The 26,807-nt window shown below is 42.1% G+C and overlaps 2 protein-coding genes across 8 annotated transcripts in view; one reads left to right on the top strand and one right to left on the bottom strand.

Moving 5' to 3' along the window:
- The first annotated feature begins 2,006 nt into the window (after positions 1 to 2,006).
- On the top strand, positions 2,007 to 5,725 carry LOC135550701 (mitochondrial import inner membrane translocase subunit Tim22-like). 2 transcript variants are annotated; one of them, XM_064981741.1, is made up of 4 exons: positions 2,007 to 2,294; positions 2,621 to 2,817; positions 4,702 to 4,774; positions 4,881 to 5,725. In XM_064981741.1, the coding sequence occupies exons 1-4, from the start codon at positions 2,036 to 2,038 to the stop codon at positions 4,955 to 4,957; spliced, it is 606 nt and encodes a 201-aa protein (XP_064837813.1). In that variant the 5' UTR covers positions 2,007 to 2,035; the 3' UTR covers positions 4,958 to 5,725. The 2 variants fall into 2 exon arrangements, with proteins under 2 accessions (XP_064837813.1, XP_064837814.1); XM_064981742.1 differs by having other exon boundaries at positions 4,702 to 4,792; positions 4,881 to 4,971.
- Positions 5,726 to 5,754: 29 nt separating this feature from the next.
- Positions 5,755 to 26,807, bottom strand: part of LOC135550700 (active breakpoint cluster region-related protein-like) — a 263,459-nt gene continuing 242,406 nt past the window's right edge. For 4 of the 6 annotated variants that reach the window (XM_064981735.1, XM_064981736.1, XM_064981738.1 and 1 more), the window contains 7 exons: positions 18,256 to 18,315; positions 17,582 to 17,691; positions 15,967 to 16,106; positions 14,683 to 14,817; positions 14,380 to 14,485; positions 10,399 to 10,549; positions 5,755 to 7,815 (listed from right to left, as the gene is read on the bottom strand). In XM_064981735.1, coding sequence (XP_064837807.1) covers positions 7,726 to 7,815; positions 10,399 to 10,549; positions 14,380 to 14,485; positions 14,683 to 14,817; positions 15,967 to 16,106; positions 17,582 to 17,691; positions 18,256 to 18,315 — 792 coding nt within the window. In that variant the 3' untranslated portion in view covers positions 5,755 to 7,725. Of the gene's footprint in view, positions 7,816 to 10,383; positions 10,550 to 14,379; positions 14,486 to 14,682; positions 14,818 to 15,966; positions 16,107 to 17,581; positions 17,692 to 18,255; positions 18,316 to 26,807 lie in introns of all 6 variants that reach the window. The other 2 variants (XM_064981734.1, XM_064981737.1) reach the window with 1 other exon arrangement.

The raw sequence follows: 26,807 nt of genomic DNA, 5'->3' as shown, positions 1-26,807 counted from the left end.
CGAGCACTTAAACACGGCAGGAACTGCGCCTGCATGTAGAGCGCACGAGTTTGGTGCTGTATCTGCATCAATGATGGGGTAGTGGTTTTTAAATAGTGTGTTCGTTGATGAAAATATACTGTAATGAAACAGCAGGGAGCAGGTCTCAAACCCTCGACCTCCGAGCCCGAGGTCCGGCGCGCTATCGACTGTACCGCAAAAGCATGCTCGTGCGGCAGAGTCGATTTCCGCGCTTATAAACCCAGGGTCGCTACAATACGTAACATGTAAAGCGTTGGTCATGTTTGATGAGCTGAAATAAAAAATCCCAGAAATTTTCCAGACTCATATGTGTTTACATCCCTGTTAGTCAGAGTTTCTCCATTGTCAAGATAATCCATCCACTTGACAGGTGTGGCATATCAAGAAATTGATTAAACAGCATGATCATTAAAAATGTGCGCCACTCTAAAATGTGAAGTTTTGTCACACAACACAATACCACAAATGCCTCAAGTTTTGTGGGAGTGTGCAATTGTTTTTGGTTTTTTTGCATGCTGACTGCAGGAAAGTCCACTAGACTTGTTGCCAGAGTATTTAATGTTTATTTCTCTACCATAAGCCACCTCCAACGTCGTTTTTAGAGAATTTGGCAGTACGTCCAACCGGCCTCACACCCGCAGAACACGTGTATGGCGCTGTGTGGGAGAGCGGTTTGCTTACGTCAATGTTGTGAACAGAGTGCTCCATGGTGGCGGTGGGGTTATGGTATAGGCAGGTATAAGTTACGGACAATGAACACAATTACATTTTATCAATGGCAATTTGAATCCACAGAGATACCGTGACAAGATCCTGAGGCCCATTGTCATCTGCCACTATCACCTCATGTTTCAACATGACAATGCACAGCCCCAAGTCGCAAGGATCTGTACACAATTCCTGGAAGCTGAAAATGTCCCAGTTCTTCCATGGTCTGCATACTAACCTGACATGTCACCCATTGAGCATGTTTGGGATGCTCTGGCTCGACATGCACGAACAGCGTGTTCCAGTTCCCGTCAAACCCAGCAACTTCACACAGCCTTTGAAGAGAAGTGAGACAGCATTCCACAGGCCACAATCAACAGCATGATCAACTCTATGCATGGGGCAAATGGTGGTCACACTAGATACTGACTGGTTTTTCAATTCAAGACCCTACTTTTTTTTTAAGGTATCTGTGACCAACATATGCATATCTGTTTGACCAGTCATGAAATCCATAGATTAGAGTCTAATAAATGTATTTCCTTTGACTTATTTCCTTATGACCTGTAACTGTAAAATCTTTGAAATTGTTGCGTTTTTATATTGTTGTTCAGTGTATGATAAACATTTTATTAAATTGACACTCTCCTCATCTATTTCCTGCAGAGTTAAAATAAATTTTGGGGAGGCCAGTAGCCTAGTGGTTAGAGTGTTGGCCCAGTAACCAGAGAGTTGTTAGATCAAATCCCTGAGCTGACAAGGTAAAAATGTTGTCCTGAACAAGGCAGTTAACCTACTGTTCCTAGGCTGTCATTCTAACTAAGAATTTGTTCTTAACTGACTTGCCTAGTTAAATAAAGGTAAACAAACTAAATTCAACTGTATATATAGTGAGAAGTGCTGTGCCAATATTGATCTAAGATGATATGGCTGATGCAGGGATTTCATGTTTATGACTGGAATCTGGACATATTTAATATAGCATATATTAAAACTGTGGATTGATTGGGAGAGGATATGCTCAAGGTCAATTATATCTCCAGCAATTGTTTTAGTCGAATCTGCTAATACAGATAGGAAGACTCCGGTGCACTTCACTTGCATGCTAAAGCAAGTAGAAAAGGTTAATTCCTATAAATTGACAAACATTTTCTAAAATAATAAAACAGAATTTCCATGTTATTCCTGAACGTAATAGTTTTTACACAAAGAAGTAATATAGTTAACCTCAAACTGCCATACATTTGGCGAATCTACCGTTTTTAAATAACGTCTTTCTTGAATTGACCAGCGGTTCACGAACATCATGGCGACGACCGTGAATAGTGGAAATGTCCCTGTGTCGGACACACAATCCTCAACCTCGGCTGATCCACGCTATGAAGGTTCAACATTCCAGTACAGCATGCTCCTGGAGCACCTAATCGGGGAGAAGAGGCCGATTAAAGATTTGAATCCAACCGTTATGGGAGGTCTTCCCAATCCCATGAAAACCGACGACCAGAAGATGATCGAACGGGGAATGGAGAGCTGTGCCTTCAAGGCGGTGTTGGCATGTGTTGGAGGTTAGCTCGTCTTTCACTATTGTCGACGATATTACAATTGCAACTTGCTTGGTGCATTTCTTTTTCGGGGGTGTTGCTGTCTGACATAACGAACCCATGGTGACCGTTGATTGCAGCTAGCTACAGCAGTTTCTCTCCATGCAAGAGGCCAACCACTTATAATGCACACAGTTGTTCCAAATTATGTATCTTTATTGTGTTGGTATCTTAGTGATGATATGAGCCCTTGACGTCTCTCTGTGATGTTGTTAATTTTCACTATAACATTACTATGCCCATATTTGCTGTAGCTAAAACAATCTTGTGACATTGTGTTTTCCCCACAGGGTTTGTTCTTGGGGGAGCGTTTGGTGTGTTCACGGCTGGCATAGATACCAATGTGGGATTTGACCCCAAAGACCCCATGAGAACACCTACTGCCAGAGAAGTCCTTAAAGACATGGGCCAGAGGGGAATGTCCTACGCCAAAAACTTTGCAGTCATTGGAGCAATGTTCTCCTGCACAGAGTGCATCATTGAATCGGTAGGTTGTCTTGACGTTTTTTTTTCCTGCTTGAAAACATCCGAAAATAATATTGTAATGAAATTGGCAGGGAGCAGGTCTCGAACCCTCAACCCCGAGGTCCAGCACGCTATCGACTGTGCCGCAAAAGCATGCTCCAGCAGCAGAATCGATATCCATGCTTATTAAGCCAGGGTCATTACACTCCTTTCAAAGAGCACGTCCTTGCGCTCGCTTGCGACTCAACGTCTTATAGGAATGCGCTCACCGGCCAAGCACACGCACTGTCGTGGATGCAAGGTCCGATCACTTCTGACACCAATGTAATGCGAGGATGCAAGGTCTGATCTCTTCTGACACCAATGTAATGCGAGGATGCAAGGTCTGATCACTTCTGACACCAATGTAATGCGAGGTCTGATCTCTTCTGACACCAATGTAATGTGAGGATGCAAGGTCTGATCACTTCTGACACCAATGTAATGTGAGGATGCAAGGTCTGATCACTTCTGACACCAATGTAATGCAAGGATGCAAGGTCTGATCACTTCTGACACCAATGTAATGCGAGGATGCAAGGTCTGATCACTTCTGACACCAATGTAATGCGACATCACACACCAATGTAATGCAAGGATGCAAGGTCTGATCACTTCTGACACCAATTTAATGCAAGGATGCAAGGTCTGATCACTTCTGACACCAATGTAATGCGAGGATGCAAGGTCTGATCTCTTCTGACACCAATGTAATGCGAGGATGCAAGGTCTAATCTCTTCTGAGACCAATGTAATGCGAGGATGCAAAGTCTGATCACTTCTGACACCAATGTAATGCGAGGATGCAAGGTCTGATCACTTCTGACACCAATGTAATGCGAGGATGCAAGGTCTGATCACTTCTGACACCAATGTAATGCGAGGTCTGATCTCTTCTGACACCAATGTAATGCACTTCTGATCACTTCTGACACCAATGTAATGCGAGGATGCAAGGTCTGATCACTTCTGACACCAATGTAATGCGAGGTCTGATCTCTTCTGACACCAATGTAATGCGAGGATGCAAGGTCTGATCTCTTCTGACACCAATGTAATGCGAGGTCTGATCTCTTCTGACACCAATGTAATGCGAGGATGCAAGGTCTGATCACTTCTGACACCAATGTAATGTGAGGATGCAAGGTCTGATCTCTTCTGACACCAATGTAATGCGAGGATGCAAGGTCCGATCACTTCTGACACCAATGTTTTTTATTTTTATTTTACTAGGCAAGTCAGTTAGGAACAGTGGGTTAACTGCCTGTTCAGGGGCAGAACGACAGCTTTGTACCTTATCAGCTCGGGGATTCGAACTTGCAACCTTTCGGTTACTAGTCCAACGCTCTAACCACTAGGCCAATGTAATGCGAGGATGCATTTGTAGGATGCAAGGTCCGATCACTTCTGACACCAATGTAATGAAGCAGGCCTCGAACCCTCAATCTTCTAGCCCGGAGTCCAGCACGCTATCGACTGTGCTGCAAAAGCATGCTCGAGCGGCAGAGTCAATATCCATGCTTATTAACCCAGGGTCGTTACACTATGCAAAGTGAGAGTAGTCTGATTAGTGGAACTAAAGCTATATATTGAAACTTAGCACTAGGTCCGTCCTTATTCTGGCAAATGTGTCAATTCATCCCAAGCATGAGACAGCCTGTAATTCTTGGACAATTTTATTACCTTAACTTTGTTCCACAAATCACAACGTTAATCTTCTAGGCTAATGGCTGATGAAATTCATACCGTGATTATGTAATCATTGTTTTGAGAAATACCAAAGAGAATTTGAAAACTCTGATACTAGTACTGTGTATTTGTCATCAGTCTTATACTGCCCTCCTGTGGTCTATATTGTATGTTACAGCATAGGGGAAAGTCAGACTGGAAGAATGCTGTCTACAGTGGTTGTGTTACTGGGGGAGCAATAGGATTTCGTGGTGAGTTAACTACTTAATGTAAGTTCAAATGTCCCATGCATTGATATCACTGACTGATTGTTAAACGATAATTGGTTTTAAGCTGTGATTGTGTCCTTTCTTATAGCTGGGGCGAAGGCTGGAGTGCTGGGATGTGGAGGTTTCGCTGCCTTCTCTGCTGCCATTGAGTACTATCTCCGGTGAAAACCAGGGGGCCTTCGTTACCCTTGTGGAATATGGTTGAGGTGACTGTCCCAGTAACAGACTTTATACCTCATGGAAAGAAACACATCCCAGAGAACACTGCTCTGCAGATGGCACATCTGGTCATGAGGATTATTACAGTTGGACAATTCCATCCTGGTCTTCATCAATCAATTACATTTATAAAGCCCTTCTTACATCAGCTGATGTCACAAAGTGCTGTACAGAAACCCAGCCTAAAATGCTAAAAAGCAGGTGTAGAAGCACAGTGGCTAGGAAAAACTCCCTAGAAAGGCCAGAACCCAGGAAGAAACCTAGAGGAACCAGGCTATGAGGAGTGGCCAGTCCTCTTCTGGCTGTGCCAGGTGGAGATTATAACATAACATGGCCAAGATGTTCATAGATGACCAGCAGGGTCAAATAATAATAATCACATTGGTTGTAGAGGGTGCAACAGGTCAGCACCTCAGGAGTAAATTACTTTATGTTGACTGTATCCTGTGCACAGTGATGTCATACTGGGCATGCTGGCTTTTCCTTTATCGAAGTTAAACTTCATCATTGAGATGAAACTGTCGGTTTTAGATTAGAGCTGGCTATTCTCTCCTTTAGTTGTGGGTAAAATACAGCCTGGTGACATTAAGTCAAACGTTTGAGTCCAGGTCAATGGGTGTGTTTGAGTGTTAAGGCTAAAGCAACATACACTAAATGTGCCATTGTTTATAAAAGGTTTTCTGTGTCAAAATAAACATCTGCATCCTCCAACACCCATATTACACTCAAACTGAAATCGTGTGTACATTATACAATCAGTGAGTCATTTATTTGTATATATTTACTGTACACATGAATTGCGGAAAATTTGTTTCATGTCTTAGACCCATGCAAACGTGACCAAAAAAATCTACAATGCAGGTGATGGCTGCAGAAACCTATACTGAAAAGTTCATGAGTCAGAAGATTTCTAAGCTCCAGAACGCAACACACTTTGAAAGGCGATGACTTGACAAAAGTTAGCCGCACTAATGCAACTAATTGTTTTATAGTCTCGGACTCAAACAGTCTTACTGTAAAAGCAACATTTACAGAATCCATCCAATTTATAGTTAACTGAAACAAGTCACCGGTGTAAATTGTTTAAAGTTATTAAGCAATGCATTACATGACTGGACGTGCCCACCCAGATAAGATCTACAGATGTTTAAAATTCATTCATGGTGAATAATATGAACTCAAGAGTTGTGAGTTCGATGTGTCATTTAATTGCAGGACTGGTTATCAATTAAAACACAAACCACTGCTAATTGCTCTTGTAGATTTGTATTCATTTTTCAATTCTAATGATTTGTTTGGTAACTGCATGCTTAATAGATTCGGAACACTTAAGATTGCAGTGCAAAAAATTGAGTTTGGACAGTACGGATAAAATTATAATACATGAATGTCACTTCCCAACTATCACAAAGTGCAGTATGATGCACCAAACCAAAACATAAGTACCAAAAAAATAATTACTTGCAATAAAAGTTAGACAACTTCATTTTGGTACACTTATTTTACTAAAAAGAAGTTAACATCAACATTTATCCTTGTTAATACAGTATACTCATTGTTCTCAAAGGAAGTAAAATACATGTTTTTTAAAATCTTATTTAAAATATCAAATAGGACTCATCTAACAGTGCTTATTTTAAGATATGTCTCAGGCTTGATAGCAGAAAGGTTGGATTTGTACAGCATTGATGGAGATTGCTGGTGCAACAAACTAGCAGTGACAACCTACCTTTGTCACCCAGCCTGATATGATTGACAAGCTGAACATGCAATGAGGGCATTACACTACAAACATCATCCCATAGATTATAACTGGTGTCATTGGACACTCAGAACCGGCTTGCAATGTAATGACGAAAAAAAAGCAAATGTTCAAAAATGTGTTACATTTTTCCATAACCCTCATCTCACAGGTTGATGATATCTTTTTAAAGACTGGTTCAGAATAAACTCAGATTTTACACTGTTGCTGTGATCGTTTCAGTACAGCTCAGCCAACCTTGGCTGTGAATAAGAATAAGCTAAGAAAAAACTTCAAACAGACTCCGTTGCGCAATTCTCGTAATTGTACTGGACTGTACAGGCACACGTAATATATTTATTTATAAATAATAGGGGCAAATTTGGCCAAGACTCAGACAGAGGGAGGGCTGTGCTCTCGTCTTTGCACATGGAGAGAAAATCTGACAGTGACCATTTACTGGCGGCTTGCAAGCTCAGTCCTCGGCTCCTTGCTTTAACGCTCCTACGCGGTTCTACACACACACAGAACCCTCCTCCACCACATGCACAAAGCCTGATAGAAACAATGGAACTATTGAGCAAATAATATTTATAAAATATGTAAATGCAATTTTTCTTGGAATGCCTCTGGAGAAAAAAAAGAGAGAAATGGAGTCAGTAACATACCAGACCCTGACCTTTAACCCCTCACTGATAGAGGTCCCAGAATGGTGGCTGTCTGTGGGGTTACTGTGGGCCAGAGGTCTACTGCTCCCTCCACACCTGCACTTCACCAGATGGATGTACTGCACACTAACATGACACTAGAAGACGTGACTATGGGATCCAGGGGGAGCACCATGTCTCCTCTTCCCTCACGTCTAACTCCATCTCTTCTCCCAGCGGGGGCTGTCCAGTTTTAAAAGGGAGCTGGGTGGTATGGGGGTGGGGGGGACTTGCAGTTGAGTCTTTCTCTCTGGACCCCCAAGGGATTAAACGTCAGTGGAAAAGTAGAGTGTGTTCCGCTTCAGCTCAGCGAAGGAGATGGGAGGATGCTGCAGGTAGTACAGCAACACCTGGACCTGAGATGGGGAGAGAGAAATAAGGAGCTTGAGCCTAAAATCAATTGTGTTTTGTTCAAATACCACTAATCATAGTTCTAACCAAAAAAGGACTAGGATATGGCGCATTACATAAAGCCATGTGACTACACATTCTGTACATGACTCAGTATGTGACGAAGCATCTCTCCATGATATCTGAGTATCTGCATACTCATCTATCCACTAAACATAAGGAGATTTAATAAGTCACTGCACAATAGTTGTCGCTGTCTTTACAGTTAATGATGAAATATAACATTCTATTGTTAGCATTGGGGCCTTTATTGTGATTTACAGTAGTCACTGTTTATATGCGCCCTAGAATAAGTCATTTGTGAACATGAAGCGGTTTCTCTCTCTCAGCACCGGGCAGAGCTCCAAGTGGGGCTTCCTAATTATAAATACAGCTGGGAGGCCAGACCTGGCTGACACGGGTAAAACACACACAACCCACTAAGCTACATTGGAGTACACACACCCACACATGTATGTAGATTCTCACACACACACACACACACACACACACACACACACACACACACACACACACACACACCCACCCAGATGTATGCAGATTCACACACAGATGTATGTAGATTCACACCCACCCACCCAACCACACAGATGTATGTAGATTCACACCCAACCACACAGATGTATGTAGATTCACACCCACCCACCCAACCACACAGATGTATGTAGATTCCCACCCACCCACACAGATGTAAGAAGATTCCCACCCACCCACACAGATGTATGTATATTCCCACCCACCCACCCACACAGATGTACAGTGCCTTGCGAAAGTATTCGGCCCCCTTGAACTTTGCGACCTTTTGCCACATTTCAGGCTTCAAACATAAAGATATAAAACTGTATTTTTTGTGAAGAATCAACAAGTGGGACACAATCATGAAGTGGAACAACATTTATTGGATATTTCAAACGTTTTTAACAAATCAAAAACTGAAAAATTGGGCGTGCAAAATTATTCAGCCCCCTTAAGTTAATACTTTGTAGCACCACCTTTTGCTGCGATTACAGCTGTAAGTCGCTTGGGGTATGTCTCTATCAGTTTTGCACATCGAGAGACTGAAATTTTTTTCCCATTCCTCCTTGCAAAACAGCTCGAGCTCAGTGAGGTTGGATGGAGAGCATTTGGGAACAGCAGTTTTCAGTTCTTTCCACAGATTCTCGATTGGATTCAGGTCTGGACTTTGACTTGGCCATTCTAACACCTGGATATGTTTCTTTTTGAACCATTCCATTGTAGATTTTGCTTTATGTTTTGGATCATTGTCTTGTTGGAAGACAAATCTCCGTCCCAGTCTCAGGTCTTTTGCAGACTCCATCAGGTTTTCTTCCAGAATGGTCCTGTATTTGGCTCCATCCATCTTCCCATCAATTTTAACCATCTTCCCTGTCCCTGCTGAAGAAAAGCAGGCCCAAACCATGTTGCTGCCACCACCATGTTTGACAGTGGGGATGGTGTGTTCATTGTGATGAGCTGTGTTGCTTTTACGCCAAACATAACATTTTGCATTGTTGCCAAAAAGATCAATTTTGGTTTCATCTGACCAGAGCACCTTCTTCCACATGTTTGGTGTGGCTCCCAGGTGGCTTGTGGCAAACTTTAAACAACACTTTTTATGGATATCTTTAAGAAATGGCTTTCTTCTTGTCACTTCCATAAAGGCCAGATTTGTGCAATATACGACTGATTGTTGTCCTATGGACAGAGTCTCCCACCTCAGCTGTAGATCTCTGCAGTTCATCCAGAGTGATCATGGGCCTCTTGGCTGCATCTCTGATCAGTCTTCTCCTTGTATGAGCTGAATGTTTAGAGGGACGGCCAGGTCTTGGTAGATTTGCAGTGGTCTGATACTCATTCCATTTCAATATTATCGCTTGCACAGTGCTCCTTGGGATGTTTAAAGCTTGGGAAATCGTTTTGTATCCAAATCCGGCTTTAAACTTCTTCACAACAGTATCTCGGACATGCCTGGTGTGTTCCTTGTTCTTCATGATGCTCTCTGCGCTTTTAACGGCCCTCTGAGACTATCACAGTGCAGGTGCATTTATACGGACACTTGATTACACACAGGTGGATTGTATTTATCATCATTAGTCATTTAGGTCAACATTGGATCATTCAGAGATCCTCACTGAACTTCTGGAGAGATTTTGCTGCACCGAAAGTAAAGGGGCTGAATAATTTTGCACGCCCAATTTTTCACTTTTTGATTTGTTAAAAAAGTTTGAAATATCCAATAAATGTCGTTCCACTTCATGATTGCGTCCCACTTGTTGTTGATTCTTCACAAAAAAATAGTTTTATATCTTTGTGTTTGAAGCCTGAAATGTGGCAAAAGGTCGCAAAGTTCAAGGGGGCCGAATACTTTCGCAAGGCACTGTATGTAGATTCCCACCCACCAACACAGATGTATGTAGATTCCCACCCACCCACACAGATGTATGTAGATTCCCACTCACTCACTTGCTTACCTTCTCACAAGCACATGCACACACACACACAGATGTACGCACCCAAGTCACACTGACCTGCGCCATCACGTCGTGTGACCAGATGTCAGAGGCCAGTGTAATGTGTCCCTTGGTGACCTCTGACTCAGAGGGTCTGAGCAGGGTGGGGCCAAACACTGTGCCCAGGTTGTGGAGGGACATCTTGTTAATGGGCTCCTTGTCAGCAACTCTGGAACACAAAACAGACAGATAGACCAGTCAGACTACAGCGATCACAGGGACAGATCAGTATTAGTTATTTTTCTAGTCAAGCGACATGTTTGCTGGTCTTGCCATGTTACTATGATGACTCATCTTCCCGTAGCAGTGACCGTCAGTGCAGCACAATATGTTTTCTCTACAAGGACCATTGAATTTCTGAACTAAATTGCCATCTGCTATTAATGTTCTTCATGGGAACTGCAAAGCCATTCATGTCACCAGAGCTTCCAGCGGGTATCCTCAGCGTGTTTATGAGAGCATTCTGTGTACATTCTGCTGACTGACTGCAGAGTGCACTGTCTGCACTGATGGATGTTAAAGAGCTGTACGGGGATCAGGCCACCATAATGGCTACATGGCGCAGTAGGGTTGTATTCTGACCCAGCGCTAGCCCTGTAAACTGACCTCAGGCCTGCGCATAGGTAGAAATCTGATTAATATCTATGCACCTTCGTGCTTGCCTGCCAAACTCTGACATCCATTTCTATTGCAGCAGCTTCACACACACTATATAACCCCTCTACTGGGGATACACACCGCTCTAAGCTTTCCTTTCTCATTTTTCAATCTCACTGCAAGGATTAACTGAACACCAACTTCTGGAAGGAGGCGTGAGTGAAGTAATGTGTGACTGAAACTGGCAAGCAGCACTACGCATTAAACTTGGTCTTAGTTCCCCCTAGTTCCTGTTATATAGCTAGAGGAGAATGATATACTCTCTGACTTAACACATTTTTCAGTCTCATTTGTCATTGTAAAATGTGATGAATTAGTGCCTCAGACGGCATATCAGACAGCTGATTGAGGACCCTTTAAATGTAGAATGTGTTTGTTTTCTATGACTGTTTTGTATCTCTGCTTTTCATATTGTATTGATGTGTATATTTTTGTATTTTTGTAATTACACATCTGTAAAAGAGACCTTGGTCTCAACATGACTGCCTGTTCAAATAAAAGTGAAATAAAACCATTGTCTGCCCTGCAGTAGGAAACCATAACAAACACATGAACCTGATCTTTTAAAAGTCTGGTGGTGAAAACTATTACTGTACTCAGAGTATGAATAAGTCCCCACACAGGCCATTACTACTGTAGCTGATGACAGATGTGGGTGATTGGAGGAGACCCATAAGTGTTTCCTAAGTGTTCCTGCCAATGCTAGTGGTTACCAGTCTGTGGTTGTGCCCTCCTCTACCATGCCCTACCATGCCCTTGCAGTTTTAACAGGCACCACCATGTCATCACATGTGGTTACACACTGCCTTTCCAGACTGGCACATGATTGGCCAACTGAGACCATCACAGCTATATTCAAAGACAAAATGGCAGTAGGGAAGTCATTTTAGCAGTAGGGAAGTCATTTTAGCAGTAGGGAAGTCATTTCAGCAGTAGGGAAGTCATTTCAGCAGTAAGGAAGTCATTTTAGCAGTAGGGATGTCATTTTAGCAGTAGGGATGTCATTTTAGCAGTAGGGAAGTCATTTTAGCAGTAGGGAAGTCATTTTAGCAGTAGGGATGTCATTTTAGCAGTAGGGATGTCATTTTAGCAGTAGGGATGTCATTTTAGCAGTAGGGATGTCATTTTAGCAGTAGGGATGTCATTTTAGCAGTAGAGAAGTCATTTTAGCAGTAGGGATGTCATTTTAGCAGTAGAGAAGTAATTTTAGCAGTAGGGATGTCATTTTAGCAGTAGGGATGTCATTTTAGCAGTAGGGATGTCATTTTAGCAGTAGGGATGTCATTTTAGCAGTAGGGATGTCATTTTAGCAGTAGGGATGTCATTTTAGCAGTAGGGAAGTCATTTTAGCAGTAGGGATGTCATTTTAGCAGTAGGGAAGTCATTTTAGCAGTAGGGAAGTCATTTTAGCAGTAGGGAAGTCATTTCAGCAGTAGGGAAGTCATTTTAGCAGTAGAGAAGTCATTTTAGCAGTAGAATAAGTCATTTTAGCAGTAGAGAAGTCATTTTAGCAGTAGAGAAGTCATTTTAGCAGTAGAGAAGTCATTTTAGCAGTAGGGATGTCATTTTAGCAGTAGGGATGTCATTTTAGCAGTAGAGAAGTCATTTTAGCAGTAGGGATGTCATTTTAGCAGTAGAGATGTCATTTTAGCAGTAGGGAAGTCATTTTAGCAGTAGGGATGTCATTTTAGCAGTAGGTCATTTTAGAGATTTCAGCAGTCATTTTAGCAGTAGGGATGTCATTTTAGCAGTAGGGATGTCATTTTAGCAGTAGGGATGTCATTTTAGCAGTAGGGATGTCATTTTAGCAGTAGGGAAGTCATTTTAGCAGTAGGGAAGTCATTTTAGCAGTAGGGATGTCATTTTAGCAGTAGGGAAGTCATTTCAGCAGTAGGGAAGTCATTTTAGCAGTAGAAGAAGTCATTTTAGCAGTAGAGAAGTCATTTTAGCAGTAGAGAAGTCATTTTAGCAGTAGAGAAGTCATTTTAGCAGTAGGGATGTCATTTTAGCAGTAGGGATGTCATTTTAGCAGTAGGGATGTCATTTTAGCAGTAGAGAAGTCATTTTAGCAGTAGAGAAGTCATTTTAGCAGTAGGGATGTCATTTTAGCAGTAGAGATGTCATTTTAGCAGTAGGGATGTCATTTTAGCAGTAGAGAAGTCATTTTAGCAGTAGAGAAGTCATTTTAGCAGTAGGAAAGTCATTTTAGCAGTAGGGATGTCATTTTAGCGGTAGAGAAGTCATTTTAGCAGTAGGGATGTCATTTTAGCAGTAGGGAAGTCATTTTAGCAGTAGGGATGTCATTTCAGCAGTAGAGATGTCATTTTAGCAGTAGGGATGTCATTTTAGCAGTAGAGAAGTCATTTTAGCAGTAGGGAAGTCATTTTAGCAGTAGGGATGTCATTTTAGCAGTAGGGATGTCATTTTAGCAGTAGGGAAGTCATTTTAGCAGTAGGGAAGTCATTTTAGCAGTAGAAGAAGTCATTTTAGCAGTAGAAGAAGTCATTATAGCAGTAGAGAAGTCATTTTAGCAGTAGAGAAGTCATTTTAGCAGTAGAGAAGTCATTTTAGCAGTAGGGAAGTCATTTTAGCAGTAGGGATGTCATTTTAGCGGTAGAGAAGTCATTTTAGCAGTAGGGATGTCATTTTAGCAGTAGGGAAGTCATTTTAGCAGTAGGGATGTCATTTCAGCAGTAGAGATGTCATTTTAGCAGTAGGGATGTCATTTTAGCAGTAGAGAAGTCATTTTAGGAGTAGGGATGTCATTTTAGCAGTAGAGAAGTCATTTTAGCAGTAGGGAAGTCATTTTAGCAGTAGGGATGTCATTTCAGCAGTAGGGATGTCATTTTAGCAGTAGGGAAGTCATTTCAGCAGTAGGGAAGTCATTTTTCATTGACATAAATGCGTCCTTCCAACTGGACCATAACTCTAGCTCCTTAACCTCACCACTAACGGGTTGGCTTAAAAGGGCCAGTGTATACTTGTCGTCTCTCCAGGGCCTGGCATTCGTATGCTCTGTTAACCACACAATGTCTGGCCTGAGCACTGATGACTTTTCCCTCTGTCCTCGGTCTTATTGGGGCAGTCAGTCAGTGGCTAATGAGCGTTGTGCGGTCACAGTAGCAGGAGCACACCTCATGACCTCAGGCAGAGTGCAGCTGAACGTGAAGCTCTCCAGAACACAGTTTTATAGCAGGCTTAAAGAACCACTCGCACATGTACCGTACTCTGGCCAGAACTCCTCCAATATCCGATCTGAATGTATTAGGCTGCCAGTTAATTTGGCCCAACTGTCAACAGTAATGGTTACTAGCCTTTATGGTAGATTATGTGTGTGTGTACCTCTTGAGATGCTCCAGCAGGCTGAGGAAGGTAATGAGGTTAGGGTCAGGCAGAGAGCGCAGCAGGTGCATCATGCAGTTCTCCTTGGCTGCAGGGTCTGACAGAGCTGTAGAGAAGAGGAAGAGGAAGAGAGGGGAAAGAGGAGAAGAACAGAAGAGAATTTAAAAATTACCCCTCTACGGGGGAATATGAACCATCATTTCAATGTTGTGGTTTCAATAAAAAACAAGGAATAACTCCCCTATAACTGACTATTGAGATGCATCCTAATTGTATTGGTATGGTCTGGGTCAGAGGTCGTACCTATGCCCTCCATGAAGGCTGGGTACAGGCGGTCAGTGAGCAGGGGCTCTGGCAGCTCACGGAAGTACAGCTTCAGAGTCCCTGCAATGGCATTGATGTCCATGTCACTCAACATCACCAGGATGTCTTTGCTATCTGTGGAGGGGAGAGAGGGAGGGGGAGAGAAAAGGGGGAGAGAGAAAACAAAAACACACATGAGCTCAAGGGAAGAGCATCAGCCTCAACCAAACAACTACTTCATTTCCAAACTGATCATTCTGGCTCCAGAGATGACATAACAAGCAACAACACTGTTTAAAACCCAAACCACCAGTGATCTCAGCTCAGTGAGCCATGAACACAGCAGAGACCCAGAGGGGGTTATCTTTGGTTTGGTCTAGGGGCCGTGACAGAGACATGGGTTGCATCCCAAATGGCACCCATTTCCATATACAGTGCACAACTTTTGACCATAGGGGGACCTTCAGCCTGGCTGTAGTAAAGAGCCATAGGGCTCTGGTCAAAAGCAATGAAATATAGAAGTAATAGGGTGCCATTTGGGATGCACCCTGGTACTCCCAGGGAGGACAACACACAGCTGACAGCTGCAGCTCCCCTGTGCTCTTCCTGCCCTTTCCCACAACTCGCTCTGTTAATAGCCAGGCTGAAGACGCTCTGCCATGGGTCTGCTAGCCTGACCCCGGCACAACATACAACATGGAGGATGGAAGGAGAGGAACAACAGGACAGCTCAAGAGGAGACTTGTGTTGATAATGTAGGGTCTAGAGTTATTTCTGATAATGTAACCTGACCAGGAAAAACTCATGGCCCTAGTTCTAGCTTATATACACACTGAGTATAGCAAACAATAGGAACACCTTCCTAATATTGAGTTTCAGCCCCCCCCCCCCATTTTGCCGTTCAGAATAGCCTTAATTCGTTGGGCCATGGACTCTACAATCACATGTTTTGTCTTGCCCTTTCACCCTCTGAATGGGACACATACACAATCCATGTCTCAATTGTCTCAAAGCTTAAAAATCCTTCTTTAACCCGTCTCCTCCCCTTCATCTACACTGATTGAAGTGGATTTAACAGGTGACATCCATAAGGGATCATAGCGTTCACCTGGATTCACCTGGTCAGTCTATGTCATTGAAAGAGCAGGTGTCCTTAATGTTTTCTATACTCAGTTTATAGGCCCAGAGTTATGCCTGGTCAGGTCCCATGGCCAAGACAAACTCCTGGTTCTATTGATGAAGACAGGTGTATTTTACAGTGTTGGTAGTATGAGTGTTTCTTACTGGTGTCGAATGCTGCTTTGAGGGCCTGGATGTCAGTGGCCACCCCTGAGATCCTGTAGATTCCCACCTCATCGATCCCCCTCTTCTCCACCTCCTCAATGCACTGACGGACTATGTAAGGCACCTTGGAGCGCTCACGCCTGTTGGGGGACAAAACCAACACACATCAGAATTGATATTACAGCACGGTCCCTTTCAAATAACGATAATGCTAATCGTAGCAATCAGACAAACTGTACAGAAAGATTATAGAAAGGGGTTTATCCTGAAGTTTTAACTACACATAGTGACATACAGTGCTCCTTCAGAAAGTATTCACACCCCTTGACTTTTTCCACGTTTTGTTGTTTTGCAAGGTAGGATTAAAATGGATTAAATTCTAAATTCAACCCCAAGTCAACTCGTTAGAATCACCTTTGGCAGCGATTCAAGCGCTGTCAAGTTGATTGTTGATCATTGCTAGACAGCCATTTTCTTGTCTTGCTATAGATTTTCAAGCCAAATTAAGTAAAAACTAACCACACCACTCAAGATCATTCATTCATCTAGTCTTCTTAAGCAACTCCAGTGTATATTTGGCCTTATGTTTTAGGTTATTGTTCTGCTCTATTGCATTGATTTTTATCCTAAAAAAACTCCCAAGTCATTGCCAATGACAAGCATATCCATAACATGATGCAGCCACCACCATGCTTGAAAATAGGAAAAGTGGTATTCAGTGATGTGTTGAGTAGGATTTGCCCCAAACATAAGGCTTTGTATTCAGGACAAAGTTAAGTTCTAATCCCATTTTTTTTTTGCAGTTTTATTTTAATGCGTTATTGCAAACATGATGCATATTTTGGAATATTTTTATTCTGTACAGACTTCTTTTCACATGTCATTTAGGTTAGTATTGTGGAGTAACTAACGTTGTTGATCCATCCTCAGTTTTCTCCTACACACCAATTAAACTAACCGGCCTCATAGTGAAATTCTTGAGCGATTTCCTTCCTCTCCGGCAACTTGAGTCAGGAAAGATGCCTATATCATTGTAGTGATACACCATGTAAATTATAAATAATAACATCATCATGCTGAAAGGGATATTCAATGTCTGTTTATAATATATTTTTTTAAACGTCATCTACCTATAGGTGCCCTTCTTTGCGAGGCATTGGTCTTTGTGGTTGAATCTGTGTTTGAAATGAACTGCTTGACTGAGGGACCTTACAGATAATTGTATGTGTAGGGTACAAAGATGAGGAAGTCATAAAAAAATGTTAAACACTATTATTGCACACATGCAACTTATTATGTGACTTGTTAAGCAAATTTTTACTCCTGAACTTATTTAGCCTTGCTATAACAAAGGGGTTGAATACTTATTGACTCAAGACATTTCAGCTTTTAATTTTTAATACATTTGTAGAAATATCAAAAAACATAATTCCACTTTGACATTATGGGGTATTTATGTGTCAGCAAGTGACACAAATTGAAATCTAATTGAATCCATTTTAAATTCAGGCTGTAACACAACAAAATATGTAACAGGTCAAAGGGTGTGAATACTTTCTGAAGGCACTGTAGTTTGTTCATTAGTTTATTATGAGAGCAATTCAACATGGCTTACTTTGTCACAATACTGATTTTGACCCCGAACACCCCACTCTGTTTTTTGGAGGGCGTTCTCTTCAGACTCAAGTCCCGACTAGTAAACTTCATGGAGAACTCCACCTTGATCTGTGGGAAACAATACATACAAAGTGTCAAACAATCTGCATTATTTTCTTTTCTTATTTGACAGGGATTATGTACCGTGAACATTGCAGCAGCTTTTAGTGACACAGCTCATCTGCAGTCCCTGATTTAAAATGAGTTGAAAATACACAGCTTCCAAGTGCTTTCTTTTTGATCATTTCACAACATCCAGGAGTTTAAGAAGATCCAGAGTGGTTAGGTGTTACAGCTGTTTAAAAACACTGTTGCAGAGAAATCAGAGTTGGCCAAGCTCATAAAGATAATATTGCATTGTCTCTGGCCAACTATAACAAGCTACATTATAATATCCACACACTAAGCCCTGACAAGTCCTCTTCTATTGATGGGGTTGAATGGGTAAATGACTGACAGGACCAGGAATGGAATTAGGAAACCAAGGGCTGGTTTCCTGGACACAGATGAAGCCTAGTCCTAGATTAATAAGCATGTTCAGTGGAGATTCAACATTGAAAGAGCTTCTTAGTCCAAGAATAGGCTCGATCTGGGTCTGGCAAACTGGCCCCAAAGGTTCCTGGTGTCCCTTACCCCATTCATCTCTATGACGTCCACGTGCCAGTTCTTGGACTGCACCGTCTGGGGGTCCAGCTGAAATACAAAGAGAAAGAACGTGATTAAGTTTCCTTCGTTATATATTCTCTGCCCATGCCATAATCGATGCATAACCTCATAGGAGACTGAGAGAAGGTATGACAAGAGCAGTGAGTTTTCAAATACACGTACAGTATCATGGACACAATCACATGGACCCTCACAGAACACACTCCTTGTATCGTAAATGTACAACTGCACTCTAGCAGAGACACTAAAGCCTTATTTCTGGCATGGTGCCTGTGTGATGTGTTCTTCTTGTGTTAACTTAATCTGACTGTCACTACACCACAGTACCTAGCCAGCTCTCTGAGTACCCAGGGTTCACTGCATTGGATGAATTAGTCTGTTTATTAGGACACAGACATAAAGACGTCCATGTTATGTTAACTTCAACTATGTTTTGTGTAGTACTTGTTCTTCTACAACCACACCCCTGGACCTAGCCAGCTCTGGACTTCTGCCTACCCAGGGTTCACTGCTCTCTCGCTCTCTCTTTCAAGCACCTGTCCCATATGTGTCCCTCCCGTCATGCTCTGGTGAGGTTCTGAAGAGCTCCTTTAAAGTCCAGCCAAGAGAACAAAGAAGCCACGTTACAGTTTGTTTTCCGAGACGAGACTCTCCCTTCAACATGGGCAGGAGGAGGGGGGCTATTTTCTGACTGCTGCTACGTGGAGAGAAAATAAGACCCCGTTTTCCTTTTGCCTCCTCAATGGAAATTCCCAGACTGGCCTGTCTATATTTAAATAACCAAAAATCCCTGGGAACTTCAGATTCAACTGCAGTTTTTCTTTTCTCCTCCATATAAAATTTACAGGATGCTGACATCTGATAAAGTTAAATGGGCTTTGCCCCATGTGTGGATGGAGCAGTGGTGCACGCTGGGTAATGTGTGTGTGTATGTTTAGACTGAGAGGAACCTCTGTAGCCTAGCCAGCCTGAGGGCTCTGTATGGGTATGTCCCTACCTAATGACATTGATCATCTCTACATTAAAACACACAATATTTCCTCTTTCATGCATCATGAAACAGTCCATTCACCCCATCAGTCCTCTACTGGGCTAACTAACTAATGTGTCACATTTCCCTCCTTTCACTACTGTGAACAAGAATCACATTGATTGAGATGAAAATACACCACACAAGAAAGCCCCCTTTTTCAAATCAGTAAATCACAAATATAGGCTAACACACAACAATGGAAGCACTGCTGCTGCCCTTTCTGTTCACTACCATTTTATTGATATTTCTAGTGCCCAGATTCATCTTGTTCCTGTTAGTTCTTGTAAGCTGAACTGTCATCTGGTTGTAGGCCAAGTTCTTTGTAGCTCTGCTGAAATGCTTGTGGGTAGAGACAGGGCAGTGTGTTCTTTAAGAAAGTGAGACAGGGACAGGGGTTGTGTTTTTCCCATTTACGTATGGCTGTCTCTAGGGGTAAGCAGTGGCCATGAAAATGACTGCGTCACAAGCTTCAGCCTACTCAGTAGCAGAGGTAGAGCTGGGCAGTTTTCTCATGCTGCCTTGGGAGAATAGAGCTCCGACATGATGTATGATGAGAAGCAAACCCCAGAGACATCCGCCTGAATTCAAAATGGATTACATTTTGATTTTGTGCCACTGATCTACACACAACACAATGTCAGAGTGGAATTTTGTTTTTAGACATTTTTACAAATTAATTAAAAGCTGAAATGTCTTGAGTCAATAAGTATTAAACCCCCTTTGTTATGACAAGCCTAAATACATTCAGGAGTAAAAATATGCCTAACAATTAACATAATAAGTTGCCTGTACTCACTGTGTGCAATAATAGTGATTACATGATTTTTGAATGAGTACCCCATCGCTGTACCCCACACATACAATTATTTGTAATTTGAGTAGCGAATTTCAAGCATAGATTCAACCACAAAGACAAGAGAGGTTTTCCAATGCCTCAAGAAGAAGGGCACCCATTGGTAGATTTAAAAAAAAAGCAGACATGGAATATCCCTTTGAGCATGGTGAAGTTATTAATTACACTTTGGATGGGGTATCAATACAACCAGTTACTACAAAGACACAGGCGTCCTTCCTAACACAAATCATTATGTTTGGGGAAAATCCGACAACATCCCTGAGTACCACTTCATATTTTCAAGAACGGTGGTGGCTGCATCATGTTAAGGTATAAAATAAATGGGATAGAGCTAAGCACAGGCAAAATCCTAGAGGAAAACTTGGTTCAGTCTGCTTTCAAACAGACACTGGGAAACAAATTCACCTTAAAGCAGGACAATAACCTAAAAACACAAGGGCAAATATACACTGGAGTTGCTTACCAAGACGACATTGGATGTTTCTGAGTGGCCTAGTTAAAGTTGTTACTTAAATCAGCTTGAAAATCTATGGCAAGACTTTCAAATGTCTGTCTAGCAATGATGAACAACCAACTTGACAGAGCTTGAAGAATTTAAAAAAAGAATAATGAGCAAATATTTCACGGTGTGCAAAGCTCTTAGAGACTTACCCAAAAAGATCGCTGCCAAAGGTGTTGACTTATCTTATACTTATCTTAATCAAGCTATTATATTGGTTTTTTTTGTCATTCATCTTTAAAAAATACTAGAATTTTTCTTACACTTTGACCTTTGAGTATTTTTTGTAGATTGTTAAACAAAAATACAATTATATCCATTTGAATCCCAATTTGTAACAACTAAATGTCAAAAAGACCAAGTGTGTAAATACTCTCTGAAGGCACTCTATATAAGTCTCAGACAGCCTTTCACCTAGCTTACACTGAACCTGCTGTGTTAGATACACACACCGCAGCCACTGACTAGCATAGCAGTTCTACAACAAGGAGCTAATGCCTTTAATACACGGATTCAGCAGCTCCCTGTGTATACCATTACTACCTTCCTAGATGATGTGCTTGTCTGTCTTAAGCCGCATAATCGTTTATTGCTGAGCGAGCGCAAGGCCAACACACTCACATTCTCGTAACTTTACATTAAGCTAGCACTCATAAAAGTTTGTATTTAGGGAGTCTAATAACCTAATAAAAAACGTTTTTGAATCAATTACTCTGACACCTATTACCATTAGGGGAAATTTTGTCAACAGGGTTTGGGCATTTAACAAGGTTGCCCTAATCATGGCTATGGCGTCCTCACTACTGTACTGTAATCCCCCCAAATCAATCCCTAAAAACTTCATGCAGTACCTCTCCCCTCTCTCAATTACGGTCTACGGCTCTACGCACTTCTCAATAGACAATTTTTTGTTGTCAAATTGGGTTATACAAATACGAAGAGCCTAACTACTACGTCTGACCGTGTAAAATAACACATTTCACTGCACCTATCTGGTGTATGTGACAATAAAACATATTTATTTTAAATTTTTATGCAGCTGAGCAGAGTCAAGGGCACCCATTTCCCCTCAATCACTCCACCGTTCACCTCTAATACTCTGCTGCTTTATTCAAAACTCCAGGAAGAACTTCTGACCCAATTTATCATTTTCCTTTCCTTGCCTGGGAAGGAGGAGAGACCAAAGTGCCACTGATTCAGTACGGTGCTACACTATATTCTTAACCTATCACAGAGGATGGATAGATGGGGGGGGGGGGGGCAAGATAGATAGGTTGCTTTGGAAAAAATGATCTCCCCAACGTGACTAGGGGTTATGCCCATCTGGCTAGTAAAACAACAGGAGATGAGGAAAAAAATAAGTTGTCTTGAGTGAAACCAATCAGAGGGAAGACTATATGAGGTGAAGCATGAACAAAAACAGAAAGGGGGCGGGTCCTCAAAGTATTTTTTATTCCAAATCCAAGAGATGAATCACAAAGCCAAATCCTCTCTCTCCAGAGAATCCTTGAAACATATTATTAGCCTGTGTTTGTAGAAGAAAGACAGGCTGGTGAAACACAGGCTGGTGGAAGGATATGGGATATTAAAATCAGTAAATCACAAATATAGGAAATCCTAAACCAAACAATGGTTCCAATTAGGACCTTGTCACTCCTCCAGAGGTCAAAGCCTCCTTTATGCGGCCTAAAACACCGTGACTGACTGGGGAGAGGATCATAATACATGATGTAGGTCAGATGATACTGTAACAATGCATATCCACACTGACTACACTGTACAATCAGCTTTCATGTGGAACAGAACATACTGCATATAGAAAAACAGAAGAGGAAAAACATGAATTCTGAGAGTGTGAGTTCGAGAAGGATGAGTAGCAATGAGGTGTGTTCCTTTTAGCCAGCATGATGCTCTATTTTGTGGGAACACACTGTTCTCTGAGCGACCCCTAGGCTGAGGGCCGACTCTCCTGGTGTGTGTGTGTGTCTGTTGCAATGCTATTTGAGTGGGCTGGGGACATGGTGATCTGGCTGTGGATCGGGGGGCTCAGCTGGGGAAGTTAGTGGTCCCTCCCTATCTCAACACAGCCAGTACAGAGCACCTGTTTGAGAGACCTAGCTAGACATCACCAGCACACACACACACACACACACACACACACACACACACACACACACACACACACACACACACACACTTAATATGACAAGCGAGAGGGGGAAAGAATTGATACATGGAAAGTCAGTGGATGAGAAGAGAGCCACTCAGGTTACTGTAATGTCAGCTCTCTTCTATGTATAGTGTGGTATAGACCAGTGGCTGACACTTGTTCTAAAGTGCCTCCACTGAGTATACATCAAACATACATGTGCAGAAAGGCAGGCAAAACACACAGTACACACACATACTGTACCGTACATAGTGAGAAGCCCTTCTACTGATCCCACTGCTGTTGCCAACAGGGGACAGAGCACAGCACAGGCAGGGTTGAAGTAGTTTGAAAAACAGATGCCGAGGTCCCTCTGGAGATGTTCTATTCTAAATCCATCTCTTACTGAACTATCCGCAACCCTCCTGAGGATACTGTGGTATAATGTATCTACAACACAGCCAGTCTCCATCACCATAACCCAGGTACCTGCTTCTCACATAGGACATAAAATGACAGATCAAGATTTTGGTCAAATATATTGGTTTATGGATGATGCATGTAAAAAAAAAAAAACTGTCATGGCTTCCTTTCTGAGGAAGGAAAACAACCTCTAAGATGTATGTGGAACTTCAAAGCACTGGAAGTTATCAAAACATGGCAATATAGTATGTGAACAATGCCATCAGGGAAGAAAAGTGTGAACTCTGATTACACAGACGCTTGCCAAAGTCTTTAATTAATCCATTGTTAGATTAACAGGGAATGATTTTTTAAAGCAGAACTTAATTATGATGAAGTATGAACTTTTGATACGGCAAATTCATTAATTCGTCTTAATATTTCCTTTGTGCTTTGCTACTTTCCTTGTACCTCTCACTTTCTGTTCACTGGGAGATTACATTTAAATATTCATTCTGTGGCTGACTGTTCTGTTTTAAATTAACAATAAGCAGCAATGTTCCCATCCGGTTTAATTAGAAACTAACCAGCTCAAATGCATGGGCAGTGGGTTTCATTTAATTAAAAACAGCAACCTGGGATTGTTCTTTTCTTTATTAAGACCTCTACAAACAAGAGCATCATTATTTTTTCTGCTGACAGATTATATTACTGGCCTGATGATTGTAACAAAAACAAAGCCATATGAGTTGACAATATTTTGAATCTAAATTTAGCTGCAGATGAACATAAGAGTGAATATACATAACATAACATAGCTTTGTAAAATGTGAACATCACTCCACTTATTAATAATATGACGCTTTGGTAAACAGCTGCTGATGTCATTATAGACAAGTGAAATGTAAGGCCTTTTGACTCTGTTGTGATGAGCTTCCTGACAAGACTTCCTGGTTTGAGCCTAACCAGCACGCGTTCTCAGCAGGCAGAGAGTTATGATTGGCCAAGGACCAGCCCAAGCATCCTATCACAGCCCCTAAGGGCAATGTGTCTCAGGCATACAGTATAAGAACCAACTTCATAAACATCATGCAACATAAAGGCATCTGCTTTAAGACAAGGCTAACACAACAGCATGTTCCTGCCTGCAGCAGCACGAGTAACACTGATGATTTACAGGTAGTACAGGAGAGGGTGACCTCTGATAATCACCAGCAGGGACACTAATGTTCTCACAGTTCTGTACACTACAGCGTGTGGTCCCATGCGGGCCAGCCTCACAGTAGCCTGGACAAAAAGGACAGAGAGGAAGAGAAAGAGACAAAGTCAGAGCGAAAGGGAGAAAGAGAGTATGTTGAGTCCTTGGGCTTCCTTATGTCAAACCCGAGAATAAAATACAGTAAAATAATAATAAAATAAATAAAATACACTTCCTTGGCTGTTACCACAACTTATCTGTTTTATCTTCTGTTAACTCAATCATATGTAGAAGGGGTTTCCAATCGCATTATCAAACACATTATCAATCCCTTGATGACCTTCTTTTGGTCTTGGTATTAGTCCATAATGTAGCTGTAATTAGAGTATTTACAGTGATAATATGGGTCATCCTAAAAAGTGCTTGTATAGGTCATTTATAGGCAGCTAGATAAACAGCATTTGGAAACACCATTGATACCGTATGAGAGGGTCTTTTGCTTCCCTTTCATTACTCTAGTCCAGCCGAATGCTAACACTCTTTGTGTAGGTACAGTAGCAGGGGTTGGAACCGGTTCAAGGAACAGAACCGGGGAGCGGAAACAGAACCGGGAACGAAAGTTCTCTGGTGTTCTGGAACAGAACCGTTATTTTAAATTCTTGAGAACCGGTTTCTAATGCCTCTGTTGATTTCATGTGTTAAAAAAATGAATGAAAAGGAACTTTATAAACCATTACTTTTTTGGTTCGAAACGGTTCAGAACTTTATTATACAGACCTTTATTAGAAAAATAGTGGTTCTGTTCGGAACGATTGGAAAATCCTTTTGGTAGACACTGGTTAGCCAAACCGACCCACCACTCTTATGAACCCAGACCACGGAGGGTTTGTAATGAGCCATACCAAAGGGTCGAGTGGTTTAACACTCCTAGACTAATTGGATGATTCATGTAGGCCCCATCGAGGGAGGGATAGAGCGAGAGAGAGAGAGAACAACCCTGATATTCCCACTTAGCCAAAAAATACCCACCAGGGGCAGCGGGTTTGATCCAGCCCAGCCGGGAGAAAGTCATCCTGGGTACCAGCCTGAGGATGCTCCCTTGCCTCCCTCCACCCCTCTGGAGCTCACTGGCCAGTCTGAGGGTGTCTGGTTGGTGATAGATGGGGGTGAAGTGCTGGACCCCCCCTGTAGTGACAGTCAGATTTATGACTGGCATTTTAAAGCCCTTGAAAGAGGCAAGTGTGATGAAACAGTAACATGTCATCTACACTAATCAGCATACTGAAATGGAACACCACCCTTTTATGTGTTGAGAAATATATTTAGGGATTGGTAGAATTATGGTTATACTTTCTGTCATACCCAAACCAGCAGAACACTGCTTTTGTTCCGGTTTTAAGGCGTTTGCTTTTCATCATTATTTAATGGGACTTCTAGGGATACTGTAACTGACGCCCACCAAGGTGTAAAACACAATAACACAGCAAAATGGAAATCAGTATGGGAGAGGACATGGGTTCAGAACAAATGTAAACATCATGATCATGGTGTTAAAAGAGTATAATATCTGATTCGGCCTCAGCCAGCCTTCTCTCAGCCAGCCTTCTCTCAGCCAGCCTTCTCTCAGCCAGCCTTCTCTCAGCCAGCCTTCTCTCAGCCAGCCTTCTCTCAACCAGCCTTCTCTCAGCCAGCCTTCTCTCAGCCAGCCTTCTCTCAGCCAGCCTAAGCTCTACTGGAGTCCCTGCTTCTGCTTCCTCTGCATTGCCTTAATTAGTGTTGTAAGAGGCATTGTCCTGTAAGCACCTCCCTCCCAGTTTAAAACTCATCAACACGCTGCAGCTTACTCAACACACTCCTCTTTCTCTGTCTAAATCTCACTATCGAATCTAAATCTGTTCTCAACACACACGCTCGGCTTCCTATCTACCATCAACCTCTCAGCCTAAAATGTTTATTTTCATGGCAAACACACACACTGCAGTCTGTTCAACAAAAACACTGCTGCAGTCTGTTCAACAAAAACACTGCTGCAGTCTGTTCAACAAAAACACACAGCAGTCTGTTCAACAAAAACACTGCTGCAGTCTGTTCAACAAAAACACACAGCAGTCTGTTCAACAAAAACACTGCTGCAGTCTGTTCAACAAAAACACACAGCAGTCTGTTCAACAAAAACACACAGCAGTCCCGTTCAACAAAAACACACAGCAGTCCGTTCAACAAAAACACACTGCAGTCCGTTCAACAAAAACACACTGCAGTCCGTTCAACAAAAACACACTGCAGTCCGTTCAACAAAAACACACTGCAGTCCGTTCAACAAAAACACACTGCAGTCCGTTCAAACAAAAACACACTGCAGTCCGTTCAACAAAAACACAC

This window comes from Oncorhynchus masou, chromosome 12, assembly GCF_036934945.1.
Source record: "Oncorhynchus masou masou isolate Uvic2021 chromosome 12, UVic_Omas_1.1, whole genome shotgun sequence".
Lineage (NCBI taxonomy): Eukaryota > Metazoa > Chordata > Actinopteri > Salmoniformes > Salmonidae > Oncorhynchus > Oncorhynchus masou.
The sequence above is the reverse complement of the archived record's forward strand: the minus strand, read 5'-3'. Positions and strand labels throughout refer to the sequence as shown.

Coding starts and splice junctions, on each gene's coding strand:
- LOC135550701 (XM_064981741.1), top strand. CDS start 2,036: ATGGCGACGACCGTGAATAGTGGAAATGTCCCTGTGTCGGACACACAA. Junction 2,295..2,620: donor GGTGTTGGCATGTGTTGGAG/GTTAGCTCGTCT, acceptor TTTTCCCCACAG/GGTTTGTTCTTGGGGGAGCG. Junction 4,775..4,880: donor GGGAGCAATAGGATTTCGTG/GTGAGTTAACTA, acceptor CCTTTCTTATAG/CTGGGGCGAAGGCTGGAGTG.